The 16,022-nt window shown below is 39.7% G+C and overlaps 2 protein-coding genes across 4 annotated transcripts; one reads left to right on the forward strand and one right to left on the reverse strand.

The window, feature by feature from the left end:
* Window positions 1–321: 321 nt before the first annotated feature.
* TSR3 (TSR3 ribosome maturation factor) lies at window positions 322–5,044 on the reverse strand. Its single transcript, XM_066560774.1, has 6 exons — window positions 4,913–5,044; window positions 4,606–4,822; window positions 3,568–3,761; window positions 2,612–2,785; window positions 1,227–1,290; window positions 322–1,148 (listed from the first exon to the last, which is right to left on the reverse strand). The coding sequence occupies exons 1-6, from the start codon at window positions 5,004–5,006 to the stop codon at window positions 1,004–1,006; spliced, it is 888 nt and encodes a 295-aa protein (XP_066416871.1). The 5' UTR covers window positions 5,007–5,044; the 3' UTR covers window positions 322–1,003.
* Window positions 4,769–14,886, forward strand: GNPTG (N-acetylglucosamine-1-phosphate transferase subunit gamma). 3 transcript variants are annotated; one of them, XM_066560773.1, is made up of 11 exons: window positions 4,769–4,817; window positions 5,194–5,248; window positions 5,504–5,571; window positions 7,683–7,737; window positions 7,846–7,929; window positions 8,978–9,071; window positions 10,380–10,494; window positions 11,052–11,134; window positions 11,391–11,519; window positions 12,940–13,021; window positions 14,135–14,886. In XM_066560773.1, exons 2-11 carry the CDS (start codon window positions 5,217–5,219, stop codon window positions 14,257–14,259), a joined length of 867 nt encoding a protein of 288 aa, XP_066416870.1. In that variant the 5' UTR covers window positions 4,769–4,817; window positions 5,194–5,216; the 3' UTR covers window positions 14,260–14,886. The 3 variants fall into 3 exon arrangements, with proteins under 3 accessions (XP_066416870.1, XP_066416869.1, XP_066416868.1); XM_066560772.1 differs by lacking the exon at window positions 4,769–4,817 and adding an exon at window positions 4,990–5,113; XM_066560771.1 differs by lacking the exon at window positions 4,769–4,817 and adding an exon at window positions 5,047–5,113 and having other exon boundaries at window positions 5,191–5,248.
* The last annotated feature ends 1,136 nt before the right edge of the window (window positions 14,887–16,022 follow it).

The raw sequence follows: 16,022 nt of genomic DNA on the forward strand, positions 1-16,022 counted from the left end.
ACCACCCAAACTGCTGCTGTTACTCCCAGCTCTAGCTCCAGTAGCGTTAGTATTTAATCCCTCTAGTAGTAGAGGGACAAGAGGAGAAAGTCCTGTGATGTGGAGAACTTTGAGTTGTGAAGGTGAGTCTACAAATTGTCCTTGGTATCTCCAATTCTACTGAAGGGTCACTAAAGTTTAGGTTTCAGTTGGGTGCCTGAAACTCCAAAGAGGATTCTATTTAAATATATAGGAAACAACTGCTAACAGCTCATTTTCACTATACAAAGTGGCAGGCGTTGGGAAAAGTGACCTGAGATACTAGTGCTGGTATCACAAAGCTTTAAGGGCCAGACAGTGTTTATTTCTGACTTGTTACAGTGCCACTTTAAGTGATGAAAATGGACAGAGATAGCACTGATGAACCTCTGATGTGAAATTTCACAGTACAGTTCTGAGTATGAAGTGCCAAAAACACTGTTGTTGCTTAGGACAGTATCAAAATAACTAAAATGAACAATTAAAGTTCCTGAAAAGACATACTGAAATGTTAAAGGAGTTCCAAGAAGCGTTTTTTTTTTCCTTTCAGGCTTAGCTCAGTTTATTCTAAACAGATGAAGTAGTTGAAATACATATGGCAGATTCAAGCCTGCAAAAAGTCAAGAGACTCCCTATGTGGTAGGTACCATGAACAGGCCAATAGCTTAGTCGTTCTCCTATTGAAATATAGACCAGAAGTTATGAAAGTTTACCTAATATACTATTAGTTTAATAATAGAGTTTATTATAAACCACATTCCAGACATATCGATTAGAATACTGGGTTATTTTTTAACTTGTAACTAAGCTTCAAACTCCTTACAAAATAATTTAATGTTCCATACTTACCTAAAAATTTAATAACCTAGGGCCTAAAAATACCTCATGCCTAAAAATACCTACAAACCTGCATAGAGACTGAGGTTTGCCAAGCATCAAGTTACAGGTGAACAAGACACACTCAAGTAGTCACAAAAAAATTTCTTTATACAAGATGTTGCAACTCTTTGGGATTGTTGGGGATTTTTATTTCTTCTGGATTGCTCTCATCAATGCTTTCGCTGCTTTCAGTGGCATCATCTGAATTGCTTACACTGTCCTCCTCAGAGTCTTCTTTCCTTGTTGCTAGACTGGAAACATTTTTCAAGATTATAAAAGCAAAATAACTTATAGTAAGTAAAACTATGATTTAAATTAAATTTCATTACCCTGAGGAATTGACTGGCCTGTTGGGATTAGAAAATTCTTTTTCTAGGTCAACATCAAATGGATCTGGAAAAAGAAGATGAAAAAAGCATTTTCTAATGGTCTTCCTTCATTTTCATAGATTAATGGCAGGGAGGGGAAGGAACAGAAAGGCTAGTTCAGATTTCTCATAAGTTTACCATAGTTGTTAGAGGAGAAACTGGGGGAGATGAGAAAATAACCCAAGTCCTGCCTGTCCAGTTTAGGCTTTTCACTCTATTCCCCCACCCCCAGCAAGGGGTCCTGTAGCTCTTGAGCTACTTACTGTATAAGTAGGTTTCTAAGGCTTTGGGTAAGAAAACACTGATTAAGTTCTAAAATGGCTGTCTAGTTAGCTGATGTCCACTGAGAAGTGAATTACAGCTGTCCAGATTTAGCTCTTGCTGAGTAAGGGTAGGGCTGGGCTTACTTTGGCTGAAGTAGCTGGGAAGAACTGTCAGAAAAGTCAAACAAGTCTTGTTTCTGCAGTTCCAGAAAATACACAGGATTGTAGGTGGAAGTGTATTTTAAGTGGCATATCCATGTTGCCTCTTAAGAGCTGTCTTCAGTTTAGTCTACCTAGTTAGGCTTCCATCAGGAGGATGGTTTAATTCAGTATCATGGCAAAGAGATCAAAGTTTAGAGCAAGTGAAGGCTATTGACCATCTTCTTGCAGTATGAGCCCCTGGCCTATTTTAAGGGCTTAATCACCATGAAAGGAAAATGTTAATTAGGATAATCCCTTTTCATATGTTCTTGATTATTTGCCTTTCTTTGTGCTGTCTTGAATGATACCAAGCACTCAGGTGAATGCAGCCTGAAACACTGGGACCGCAATAAATTACTGGAAGACTTTGTGAATAAGCTACTTGTACTTATTATAAATTATTTTAATTCTCTTTATAGATCTGATTTTAAACATCATAATATGTCTATTAAGGGTCCTTCTTAGATTTATGTGTAACTAACTTGGTGTCTGACTGTATGCGTATATTTCTCTCATAGGTTACTTCTCAATTATTAGTCTTTTTACTCATACTCTGCTTTTAACATCTGTATAGAAAACAAGGAAGCATTGTATTTTTTTTTGCTCCTAAGTTTCCAATTTGGTTAGCTGAATAAGGGTAACTGCTTTATGGTTCAGCTGTGAATACTCTATGTATTAAATTGCTTTAGTCATTTTCACCCTATTTGATTTGAAAAAAATGGGCTAACAGGTACACTTAGCACAGTATAAAGATAGAACAACACATATCAGCAAAGCACTTATCTTCCACCTTGCTAATATTTTTATGGGATTTAAGGAAAATACTGTAAAGAAAATAGTTAGAAAAAGAGCACATGTAGTGTTTCTCTGTTTGTCTCTTACCTATTTCTTCGTCTTTTTTTTCTTGGACACAAGCTAAGAAGTCCTTCTCAATGATTAGCATGTCGTCCTGGCAATGACAGGCTGCATATTTTTCCAAGAGATTTTTGTTCAGGTCAAGAAATGCCTTACCCCATTTAAATTTCCTTAGAAGAATGGTGGCTAGATCTGGGAATCCTAAAACAGAAAATAATTTATTAGTTTTCTTCTTTACTGTGAGATTTCACTTGGCTTACATGTTTCTAGTTAAGTATGTGCATTCATGTCAATACAATAGAAAGCTGTTTGCCAGTGTTTCTTTCAGTGTTCGGGGATTAAAACTTATGGGAAGACTACAAATATTTTCAAATTTCAGTTTAACTTCAAACATGGAACTGAATCCAAGAGCAGATCATAGCCTTCTGGCAAGTGCTACATAAAACTATTTTGTACAGGTAATGAATGATTCAAGCTCTATCTCCCACAGCCCTTCAGTACAAGATCAATTGTACAGTATTTTCAGAAGATAAGATTTGTCTGCAGTATGGTAGAGCATTTCTTTTATCAAAGTTCTGTGATGACTCTGAAAAACATCACAAGAGGGGCCAATTTATTTTGTTCTTACCCAGACCTAGCCCTATTAACAGCCAGCTGCTACCTCTCATTAAGGCAACCTTGCCTAAGCATTTGTGTTGTCTTCTTTTTTTTTAACAGCTTTTCTAACATTATGTGCCATCCAGACAAAATGAGGATTATCAGTTTGTGTCCCATTTAGTAGCTGACATGAATACCGCACGGGTACCTCAGTGCAACTGGTAAGACGCACCTGGAGGAAAGCTAGATAATCTGATCCCAAAGTCAGGAAAGTGATGACCTGTATGACAACATTACAGTTTGTTTTGTTGCAGACCATCTCTTCTGTTTTATTAAGGATGTAGCAATTGCTAGCACCATACTTCCCATCAGACAATTGAGCCTACCAACAATGCAAAACGCTGCAGCAAAAGCTTCCACACAGGACAGCTTGCATGGCCGACCGTAGTTTACAGGATTTGCAGCCACCAAGTAAGGCAGCAACCGTGGATGACTCCCCCTCATTCTCTTAAAGGGAGTTTCTTCTAATTTGGCCCATGAGCAATCTATGACTGCAATTCCACTCTGAGCAATGACACGCCTGAAAAAAAGAAATGTCACTGTATTTGAAAAATTGTTACCATTATACTGATGAAGTGAGAATCCAATTGCTGCTTTATATTGGCAACAAACTTGCATACATCCCCTGGTTTTGTTAATCAAAATCCATATGCTTTACAATAACCTCTAACAGAGACTCAATGAGAAAGAATAGTAGCATGGTTTTCCTCCAAACATACAAATGGCAATAAAAGGTTTACTCATGTGTTTCAAAATGAAATGTGAATAATTCTAGGTTTAAAAATGTGACAGAAGTGTGATTAATAGTAATGTTCACACCTTCAACTACACCGAAGTTCTGATTTATGTTCTCTGCTAGCTTCTCTCTGCTTCTAGAGACAAATCTTTTCTCTGATAAGTGTATCTTTATTAAAATTCTACAGGCACATTTGAAGAAAATTCTCATTTTCTGCAAAAAGTTTTCGGGTTAACACATTGTGTTGTCTACCGAAGAACTTAATATAGCATGATACAAGACACAGCAGCTACACGGCCGTGCTCTGAAGAAATTAACCTACAGGACGTGCACTTGGATTTTTCATTGGGAGCTACAGATGCTTTTCTCATCTGATAGTAGCTGTGTAAAAATATTAAGCTGATTTAATAAAACGACTCTGTTTCTCATGTTCATGCATCAGTGTAACGTAATAAGAACGTCAATTTCATTCCATAAGAGTTTCAGCCATGTATCAGTGGTTAAAATGCTCTCTCTCTTTAATACAGCATCAGTACGGTATTTGAACGAAGTGCTCTCCCTCACAGTCTGCAGCTCCCCCCCCCCTTCCCTCGCCGCCGGGTTTTGCCAACAGGCACCGAGGCCCCACCTGTCAGCCGGAGAGACGTACTCCGTGGCCAGCGGACTCAGGACGACGCCCGGGAATCTCTGGCGGAGGCGCAGGGTTCGCAGCAACCCCTTCCGGGCGAGTTTTCTCCCGGTGCATTTCTTGGGATCGCAGTGTCCGAGCTCCCACATGGCAAGGGGGCAGGGGAACTTGGCCTCCCGGGCGCCCCCATCCGCGGCCCTCTCGCCGTCCAGGCAAGCTGAAAACAGCAGGTGTACATCAATGCCCAACGGTGACGCGGGACGGCTCGGCAGGACCCGCCTGCCCTTGCCCGTGTCGCCTCACGCACCTGTCAGCGCGGCCTCCGCTTCCGCCGCGAAAGTCTCGAGGCCGCGAGTCCCGCGCCGGCCCCCGCGCCGGCCCCCGCGCCGGCCGCGCTCCATGGCCGCGCTCGGCAGAGACACCGTGCCGCGGCGTTACGTACTTCCGCTTCCCGCGAAGCAGGCGATGGCGGCTCGGGTGCTGCTCGCAGCGCTGAGCGCGGCGCTGGGTGGGTGCGGGGGCCGCGGCCCGGGCGGACGCGCCGGTCACTTGGCCCATCCGCCGCTCCCAACTGCTCTCTCCTAGCAGGTCTCTTCGCCTCGGCGGGAAAAATGAAGATCGTGGAGGAGCCGACTACGTTCGGGTACGTGGCCGCCTGCTCGCCGGGTCGTCCCGTGATCCACCTGCACTCGACTGGTTCGGGTCTGTTTGCTGTCGTACCCGCTCTAGCCCGTTTCTGCCAACGGGGATGAGGCGCCGGGCCGGGCCGCTCCCGCAGGCCCCGCTGTTGGCCCGCGGGCAGCGGCCGTCGGTGTTGAGACACACAGGTAGGGGAGGATGTATGGACGCCCAGATGCATAACTCAGCCTTAAACGTTTAACTTTCCTTCTTTTGAAAGGTTGAATAACCCATTCTTGCCTCAAACAAATAGGCTGCAGCCAAAGATGTCCCCGTCTGCAGTATCAGGTATATGCAACCGTTACTTTTTGGTTTTTTGTACCGTTTTCATCATTTAGCAACAGTTGTTTGCAGTGCAAGTAGTCTATTTCGACTTTATGCATAGAAAACCGAATTTCGCTTGTAGTTTTTTTAAGCATCATGGAAAATAAGCACGGGCAAATATATTTCATTGTGCTCCTGAAGGATTAAAACCTATATTAACTTCACTGGTGGTTCCAGGTCCCGGTGCTATTTTTGTGATGGCACTATGCATACATTTTATTCTGTATTTTTCTAGCCTGTAACAGATCCTTTTGACCCACAGTAAACTCTTTTTCTTGACACAATCCTCACCGTCATTGAGATTATTATATAAAAGTCATCCCATGGTCTGGTAGTACTTACTATCCAAAAATAGTTTTAAAAAGAAGTCCAAAGAGTAGTCTTGGAACCAGTCAGAAGGGCTCAGTTTCACACGCAGCCTCAGTGATGCAACATAAATGCACCCCTTAAGCAAAATGAACTGGGATGTACAAAATTCTAGACCATCTCTAGAGGAGAGCAGATAAACACTGAAGGCAAAGCAAAAGGGAGTAACTCTTGTCTCTCTGCTAACCTTAGGCAGAAACTTAAACCTTGTTGAGATTCAAGAAAGGCATTTTGGTACGACGACACTGAATGTGATTATGCTTAATGTTTCCTGTCACATTTTATAAACTCAAATGTATAATTCTGCATGTACTGCATGTGAAATGTGATATAGTTAGAAATGTGATTAGTAATAGAATGCTGAATGGGAAGATGCCAAAAGTAGTAGGAGAAAAGGACAGCACACCAGAAATCCTTCTTGCTTTGTTGTGGGATCTGTCACGTAGCCAAAAATTGGGAGTGTACATGGAACATGAACCTAAGGGCATGGAACCTTGTCTTGCACAATTATTTGTTTAGCATGGAAACCATCCTTTTCTTTTCTTCTACAAAACAGTTGGGGTAATAGTTCTGGTAGTTTCTCTTCTACAGCATCTGCCCTGGAAAGGGAGACATGAGTTTAATGCATTCCTTACGGACACATTCACATCTGCTGTTCTTCATTTGTGGGGAGAGCATGCTAATCACTGAGGCACAGATTTCATGTAGTAGAGGAACAAACCCTTTGGCCAAGCCCATCTCTAGAATGAAATGCAAGATCATGCAGTCAGAAGAATACCTGGGAAAGAGCACCTGCCTGTATCCCAGTATCCCTATATCCCAGTGGTTAAAGCATTCTGGAGGGCGTGTTTCTGGTAGTCTGACCTTTGTTTGTAGGATTGATTGTCTAGATACTTGGAAAAAGTACCCACGCAATCCTGACAGTGGGGAATTAGCGTCCAGGATGGGGTTTTACTTTATTTGCTTTGTAATCTCTTTTCTTCTTTCCTCATTAATATTTAGTAATTCCAAGGTAAATTTCCATATACGAGAGAGACTGAAGTACTTCTCTAGCATGTAGTTCAGAACTTTTCTCCCTGTTTTTAATGACAAGTTTCCAGTCTTGGATTTCCTTGGCAACAGGCCTTGTAGTCAATACAAAAAGAATAGAATTGCATCTGCTGACCTGTCTGACGGCAGAAGTTTTATCTTGTTGAATGTTACCTGGATCAGACGATGAAGGCAAATGGAAAAAAAAAATCCAGTTTGAGAATCTCAGTGAAACTTAAATATGCACCACTGTCAACATTTTGAACAAATGAGCTTTGCTAGTATAAACTTTCAGAGTTTGGATAAATTTGGAGACAGATGCCAAGCAAGAGTTTCAGTGATTTCAGTGTTAGATTTTGGCAAGATCTGCACTGATGATTCCTTTTATGGACCTCACCTCCAAATGTTTTATTTTTACACCAGTTTCTCATTTTTGTTGTCAAATTAGGCTTATCTATTTCACTGGGTAGTGGGAATGAAAAGCATTAAAGAACGTGATGCAATCTGGTATTGTGCTAGTGAGAACTTACAGTAATTTATATGAAGGATAAAAATTTCCTTATGTACAGCAGAAAATTAAATTTGTCATGTACTCCTCACAATTTTGTCACCACAGTAGCTTGCTTAAATTTAACCAAAACATTCTTTTTCCTTTATGTCATCTCTTGTGATGTTTTTAGGCCCTGCACATCTCTTTAGGCTTGCTGGCAAGTGTTTCAGTTTTGTGGAATCCACGTGAGTAATGGATTTGGATATTTGTTTATATACTTACTAGTAATAAACTAGTTTTTTATTCCAATCTGAAACATTTCTTATTTTCTCTTTCTTTTCTCTCCTTTTAAGGTACAAGTATGAGTTTTGTCCTTTCCATAATGTCACTCAGCATGAGCAAACTTTTCGATGGAATGCCTATAGTGGGATTTTAGGGTGAGGCACTTAGACCTTTTACGTTTTAGCTATGTTGTCAGCAGGCCACTTCATAGATTGTAAAAATGAGGCTGTTTTAAAACTAAGATTCTTCCATTGGTCAGTTTAGATCATGGTAGTTCCCAAGGTGTTATACTTAAAAATACCCTGTCTTGAAAAATTCAGTTGTTTTTTTTTTTTGGTTGATAAATACTAACCTCCTATTTTAGCTGGAGACTGATTAATAACCCCTGCCAACTGCAAGTGTGATATGTTCATGTGAGAAATTCAATAATGTCTAACTACAGCTTATATTAACACAGATTTCATGGCCATTAACTATTTGCAGTTTGGGTTAAATACAAATATTATAAAATGAAAAAGAGTGCTTTATGCCTAATGGTAGTTGAACAATATAAAAAGCTATAAAACGCTCAATGTAGAACCAAAAAAAAGTATCCCAAAGTATTTAAAAATACCCTGGATCTTAATACCACCAAATCATAATACCTAAAATAAATCTAAGTATAAACCAGACCATTGCTTTTCTAGATATTTTGTATATAGATATCTCTTTTTCTCCTATGTGCAAAACAGTAAGCGGGTATGTGAGAAAACTGTACATCACCATGCTGAGGGTATCATTTGCTTTAGGACTAGTAGAAGTAGACTAGTTTTTGTAGGTGCTCTCACCAGCACTAAAAATCCTGCAATCAAACTGAGTTGCACAGGGTACTTAGCCTCATGGACTTTGTTGTGGGATTGATCGATAAACTTTATTTTACTAGACTTAAACACAGATTTCTAACTGCAAATGGTTTCCAAACTGAAATTTGATCCAAAACTCTGCTCTCAAAAAGTGCTTTTGATGTGTGCTGTATAGCAACATGGATAACAAACTACACTGCTTCCAAGGTGTTGGCTGTAGGAAGTGGAAATCCTGAGACAACAGAAATTAAGTATATACACTTAAATTGAACATGGTATAAGGGTATTCTTGGTTTTCTTCCTGAGGGTTCATCTTTTTCTGTCCAGTAACTTAAAACAAAATAGTGTCCTCTTTTTTCAGAATCTGGCACGAATGGGAAATCGACAATAACACATTTGTTGGAATGTGGATGAGGGAAGGAGACTCCTGTGAAACTAAGAGCAGACAGACAAAGGTAAAATAACTTAAACTATGCTAATTCAGACAGCATGACTCTACAAACACTTGTGACTCTACAAACTGAAACATTCCTACCCTGAGGAAGTCATCATTTAAGCTGTGATAGAAAACATAAAGATGAATTCCTTCAGGGACTGTGTGAATGACTGGAGGAGGAAAGCTAGAATCAGGATAAAATTTTGGGGATATTTACTTATGTATTCTCATTGGTTACTTACAGCTCATTTTTTCCTTGATAGAGTGGTATAATTATTACTATAGAAATACAGTACAGTGCTTTGTAATGTGTGTCAGGCAGAATAAAGGAAAAGAGCTCTTTGCAGAATTGAAGATGCCAGTCTATTAAAAACATCCAGGAAAAAGGAGGGAAAAGAATTCGGCAGTTAACAATAGCATGCTGAGAAGCTAAGTATGGTGTTAGAACAAGCACTAGGGATATTTCAAGAAAGACTTTGAGGTGATGGAGCATGTCTAGAGAAGGGCACTGGAGCTGTGGAAGGGTCTGGAGCACAAGTCTGATGAGTAGCACCTTTCAACCAGCATTCCCAGGTCTTTTTCCACCAGGCAGCTTTCCAGCTATTCTTGCCCAAGCCTGGAGCAGCGCACGGGGTTGTTATGATCGAAGTGCATTACCCAGTACTTCACCTTGTTGAATCTCTTGCAATTAGCTGCCAACTTGGCTGCCATATCCTGGCCATGGTGAAAATGTTATACTCTAATGGAGGTGCCTGCTTAACATCTTTATTTCCCAGAGAAGCTGCAGAAAGAATTCATATTCTTGTATGACCTTTGATATTGTGATTGAATTTTTCACTGGCATTTCATTTTGAAGACAAAAAATATTGGTGCTGCAAATCTAAAGATGAAAACAATTCTCTGCAGTCTGGATATGTCTTATATTCTTAAATTAGCACACTGGTCAGAAATGAAATTTAAGAAGATTGTGCTTATGTTAGATGAGATTCTTAAGGTGTCCTATTCACTGTCCTTTTTACTCTCCTTCTTGTTGAAAATATAGTACTTATTAGTCCAAGGAACAATGGTTGGTGGGGAGAATCATTTCCCATTAGAGAAAACAATTTTCACATTTGATAAAATAAATGGATTATGTGCTTGCTATGATGCTGTTTCTTTTTTTTTTTTTTTTTCTTTTTTCTTTTTGATTTAAAAAGGCACTGGAAGCTTTGACATGACAGAATGTACAGAAATGCATCTACTAGCATTGGAACACAGCAAATAGATCATCAGTGATGGTGTTTCATGTAGATATTTTTTGCTCATCTTTGTTTTTTCTGATGTTTAGGTTCATCTTGTTTGTGGAAAGAGCAATAAATTGGCTTATGTGTCTGAGCCAAGTACTTGTGTTTACTCTCTGACATTTGAGACTCCTCTCGTGTGCCATCCCCACTCACTTTTAGGTAAGATTAAAAAAAAAAAAATACTTTGTGGAACAGCTAGCATATACACTATCCTCAGAGTGTCCATTTTTAGGTTGAGTTAGTACCTTAATATAAATTAGTATTAGATGTTAACATATTATATGAAGTGGTTTTTAAAATGCCAGTCATTATAACACGTAGGTATTTCTCGACTAATTTTTTTATTTGGGATTAATTTTTTTTTTTTGTCAATGTGAATGATTTTTTTTTTTCCTTTTCTTGGACTGTAGGAATAAGCCCTGTAGTATCTGCCCATTTACTTACATTACAAAAAAGCTCCATTAGAATTACGTTGAACACAGGAATATGAGACCTTGGATCTGGAAATAAGAAAAATTTCTGGTCATTCTCCAGAAACTTTAAATGTGTGAAGTGCAATTTAGGCGTAAGCCCAGCTTTTGAAAGCAGTGGAGACTGTGTACTGTAAAGAAACATTGAGTTCTTAAAACAAATATTCTTGCGTGATACTAGAGGAGGAATTAACTAATGCAGGATAGTGCTCCTGGTTTTTATATGGTTTGACTTCCATTTTTCAGTTTATCCAACTCTGACTGAAGCACTGCAGAGGAAGTGGGATGAAGCAGAGCAGCTTCTGTACGATGAACTAATAACCGACCAGGTTTATTAATTCTTCCAACTCTATGTGGTAAAAAAAAAAATATTACTGTCAAATAGCCAAACCTGGCTTCTGTAGTTTCTCCTTTTAGAGCAGATGCATTTATTCTGCAGTTGGCAAATAGTAATTTTCGTGTTTCTGTAACTGCTATATGAAACGGTAATGAAGCTTGAGGACTTGGAATGGCCAGTGCAAATTGCAAGCGGAGATGAGAGTTGAATAGATTGATCTATCACCTTTTGGAAACTTTCTTTTCTAGGGTTACAAAAAAATTCTGAAAGAGATTTTTGAGGAAGCAGGACTTCTAAAAGCAACAGAAGAAAATGAAGTTGAAAAACAGAGTAAGAAAATATCTCTGGAATTTGAAACAGTGGAAAAGTGCAGTAAGGTATAGAGCATAATATTTACAATGTGGAATTGCCACCTTTTCACTGTATGACAGTATCAGTGGGAGAGCATTATGTAAATGCCCTTGGTGTTCAGCTGAATCTCTTAATGGAGTTATCTTTTCTGGTTTCAATATGTAACAGCCTGCATGTAATGTGATTTGGTATCTTTATTATAGCCCCTAAGTCAAAAACAAACCAGCAAAAATGAATGCCCAGTAAGAAGATAGGGGTTATGAAGGAATTGGTGGATGCGCTTGGGTTATAAACACCCTGTAGGTACTCTTTCTGGGAAATATCAGTCTGGAGATAAGGAAGAAATTACTAGTGAAGATAAATGTGTAACCAACCTCGACAGTGTTGACACTTTTAATTCTCTCTGTGGATAATTATCTCTTTTGATAATTACCCAGACTCCTGTAAGAATGCATTGGCTGTTGCACAAGCAAAAGGCCAGAATGGCTGTATTTATTTCTGAATGACTCTTGCGTACGTGAACAGTTCTTCTGCAACAGATTTGGAATGGGGAAAATAGAGGCCGAAGGCGTGCTCAGCTTAAAAGAGCACAACCTGACCATCAGAAAAAGAGCATGGATGGGAATTCATTTATTACAATACAGAGAAGCAGTTGCTGTTTTTATTTGAAAAAGGTAGCAAAGACAAAACACCACGTAGTAATTAATGAATATAACCAAATAAAACCATGGTTAAGCTGAATATACTTCAATGTAAAGATCGCCGTTTTGATCTCATAGGAGCTGGAACAGTCACATGATTATTTTTTCACTCATTATCAATACAGTATTTAATAGTTTCTATTTCTTTTTCTGGCTTCATCATAGCTTAATTGACATAAATTGGCTGGTTTGGTAAACACAGAATCTTAAATACTTATTCTTTTGCTCTGTCTTTATTCACGTAAACACCAAAACACAGCAAAAAATAGGGGCTTCTCTGAGATTTCAGGGACATGCTTTGAATCTCAAAAGAACTAAGCAATGCCTGCTGTAAGGTAACAGAAACTGCTGAGAGCAAGAACATGAAGTTACTAGGCCAAGAGTTGAAGAATTTACAAATTTCCAGATGGCAGAATTACAACAATTATAAAATAAGGGTAGTCCTGAGGCAAACTTAAGATTTGTTCTGTGATAAAATGCTAGTTACAAGACAGATTTGAAATAGTTACAGAAAGCATTTCTAATTTTTACTCTTGGGCTCTAAAAAAGCTGGCTCCTCTTTTGGCAACACAGACATGTATCTTTTTCTAAAATTTGCTTTATGTTCCTGGAACAAGCATTTTAAGTTCTTCAAAGCCAAGAGGTGTAACAACTGTGCACAGAGGCATTTTTTTCTTAAAAGCTCCCAATCTAGGTATGTATTTGAAAAGTGGGAGGGCTATTTTTAATATATTTTCTTTCTTAGGAATACAAGCAACTTTCTGAAGAAATAGAAAAACTTAGAGTTTTATTAGGTCAGCATGGTATTGCATACAAAGGAAATCTTGGTGAGTTTTTGGTATCATTCTTTTTCATTGTTGTCTGCTCAGAATGTGAATACCCCAATGCTGTTTTCACTTACAATAACAGTTAAATAATCTGGCATCTCTGGAGGTAAAATTCAGTAGACAGAGTTTTTAATAAGTACTTAGATTTTGATTCCTGTCCACAAGGACTTACTTTGTCCTTAAAAAATCTGTTGATGACTTGAAATTCTAGCTTTATAGAAAAATTTTGACTGCTGTTGTAACTGAAGTTTGTCTCCAGTCCTTAAGGTGCCAGTTCAAAAGGAAACGGATACTACATCATTAATAGAAGAAATGTGTCTGTTAAGTAACTCCACTTCTGTATTTTAACCACAAGGCCTGATTTCTTTCATAACACTTGAAGTTTTCTCTGTATCTTTTTGGATTGTTTTTTTCCCTTTTTGAAGTTGCCTGTTTCTTTCTTCCCTCTCTTTGATTTTTGTTAGGTAAGTACCATACCACATGCAGTTTTTAGTAGAAAAGACTGCTGCTGGCTGTGAAGGGGCACGGCTTATCTGGATTAATTCCAGATAAGTTGTTTTTTGATTTTTTTTTTTTTGAGAGGTTTGTAATTGGGTTTTCTGTTTGTTTGCTGGTTTGTTTTTCCTCATTCCTGCCGGACCATCATGCCCTTTATTACATGAACTATTTGTCAAAGGAGAATTTAATGTCCAGGAATACATGTATATACATAAATACATATATCTTTTTCTTTTACAGTTGCATGTTCAGAATTGGCACTTCAACCAAACAAAGAACCTTTGAGCTAATTAAATTAGCTTAAAATTAGTGACAAAATATTTTTTTCTTTTTTGGTTTGAGAAACTTTTCTGGGAAAAAACTTATATAAAAATTTTGTAGAACATGTTATCTGCATGTTTAAACTATTAGCAATGTAATTTGCACAGTATTTCTGCCTGTTTGGTCGTATTGCAATAGTTCTTTTAATTATTGCAGATTAGCACTCTAAAATCAAAAGTCGAATTCAGTTCACTGTAGATGACTTCAAAATTATTTAGTGAATTCTGTGACAAAAAAGTTTTGGTGTTTAAAAGCCAAAATAACTGATGTCATATTAAAAACTTAATTTTACAGCTGGAAATTCCAGTGTTGAGTATGTAAGTCACCAACTGGCAACTGCAGTGGCATCAGTTCTTAATGGGTCAAAGGATGATGAGCACCTGCATGGCGATACAGGAATTTGGAATTACACTCTGTGAAGAAACTTGGATGGTACATAATGTAAATTAAACTGAACATGTATTATGCCACAAAGATGATTTGCCTTCTTGTGAGTATTCTTGACTTTGTTTCAATTTGTGCCCTAAAGCAAACACAGTGTAGTAGAGTGAGGGCACACCATTATGAGAATAGTTAGCTAGTTTCTGACAACATTTGTAACACTTCTTTGGTACGACCAGTATTTGGCCCAAACTTAAAGATTCTCTGTGCCTAGTTCCGGCTTTTGCTATTTTTATTGACCAAGTGTGGTAGAAGATGGAGTGAATATAAACCAGCTCAAGACCAGTGCTGCAACACGTTTCAAGAAAGGTAGTAAATACAGTATTAAGAACATGCTATTTCATCTATATGCTAAAAAGATTTCTGGACACACTTTAGCGGAAAAGGAAACTTTTTCTGCCAGCAGTGCAGACCACACCACTGCACCGATTCGTGTTCAAAGGTCGATGTCGTCTTGGGCTGTCAGGTTAAATGGAAGTTGGTCAGAATCTGACAGAAAGGTGCAATGAAATCACTGAGTTGTTACAAAAACATAGTTGTGGTGAGGTAATACCTGGCAATTCTCTGTACGTAATACAGAATAAAATGGACTCCTCCAACACAAACTGTGGAAGTATCACTGTTGCCATCGGTGAACGCCGAGCACGCCATCTGCGGTCACTATGCCGCCTCCTGTGGTGCGGTTCGGCACCCCCCGGCCCAGGGTCCTGTCGGCCTTGCCCTCACGGCGGCAGCTGCGTTGAGCCACGGCCCAACCCACCGAGCCCTCGCGCTTCCGCTTCCGCTCCCGCTCACGTAAAGCGGGGGATGATCCGGGCGCTGGGTCGCTGGCGGTGAGGAGCGGTGAGGAGCGGGGCGGACCGGGGCCGCTGACGGTGAGGACGGGGGCCGGGACGCATCGTGAGCCCTTCGCGACGCTCACGCGTATGTCGTTGCAGGGTGCGGCGAGCCCCCTGTCTGCCTGGGCCTCGGCGGGGGCTGGCACGACGGCGGAACCCGGAGGGTGCGGAGGGCGGGGGGCCCATTCCCTTCTGCGGCAGCAAGGCCAGTCCGCGGTTTTGGAGCGTTAGTCGGTCGATGGGGAACGACCACGAGAGGCCGTCGGTGAGGGTGCTGCCTCTTAGTGTGCTAAGCGCAGAGCTGTTGCTATGGTGTGTGTTCAGAGAGAACGGGGAGACCGACGAGCGACTAGAGGCGGTTCTCTTCGGCCAGATCGTGGACTCAGATACGGCCCAGGAAAGCAGTGCTCCTCTTCAGCTGCTGAAAGAGAACTGAGGACGGGAGTGCGGCTGCCGTGAGGGAGCTGACAAAAGTTTTCTGGCATTCACCTGTTTGAAAGCTGTACTGGCGCTGTAATGAAAAAGACATGTTTTTCTAGTTTTTCGGCAGTCTTATCTTGCAAGTTTGATTTCTTCATGCTGTTTTTTGTGCCGATCTTGCCGTAGTAATTTACACTGGTAGGAAAAGGTGTAGTTTCTGGATTGCACAGGTAGGGATGAACAGGATGTATTGCAAATCAAGTTGAACTTGAAGGTAAGTTTTATGCAACCCATCATTTTTCTATGGATCATTTTTCTTAGCGGATTGTTGTATTAAAAAGTACCTAATGTCATTGTGAAATTGCTGCTTAAGGTGACTTTCATTTCACATTTTGGTGGTTACAGAATATGTTCTGTTTATACTGAAGACAGCTGTAAATGAATGATTAATTACCATGCAATTATGTTCTGAATTTTTGTAT

Source organism: Molothrus aeneus, chromosome 16 (genome assembly GCF_037042795.1).
Source record: "Molothrus aeneus isolate 106 chromosome 16, BPBGC_Maene_1.0, whole genome shotgun sequence".
NCBI lineage: Eukaryota > Metazoa > Chordata > Aves > Passeriformes > Icteridae > Molothrus > Molothrus aeneus.

Coding starts and splice junctions, on each gene's coding strand:
- GNPTG (XM_066560772.1), top strand. CDS start 5,005: ATGGCCGCGCTCGGCAGAGACACCGTGCCGCGGCGTTACGTACTTCCG. Junction 11,520..12,939: donor CAGTGGAAAAGTGCAGTAAG/GTATAGAGCATA, acceptor TTTCTTTCTTAG/GAATACAAGCAACTTTCTGA. Junction 13,022..14,134: donor TGCATACAAAGGAAATCTTG/GTGAGTTTTTGG, acceptor TTAATTTTACAG/CTGGAAATTCCAGTGTTGAG.
- TSR3 (XM_066560774.1), bottom strand. CDS start 5,006: ATGGAGCGCGGCCGGCGCGGGGGCCGGCGCGGGGGCCGGCGCGGGACT. Junction 3,762..4,605: donor TACGTCTCTCCGGCTGACAG/GTGGGGCCTCGG, acceptor TCTTTTTTTCAG/GCGTGTCATTGCTCAGAGTG. Junction 1,149..1,226: donor AGGCCAGTCAATTCCTCAGG/GTAATGAAATTT, acceptor AAATGTTTCCAG/TCTAGCAACAAGGAAAGAAG.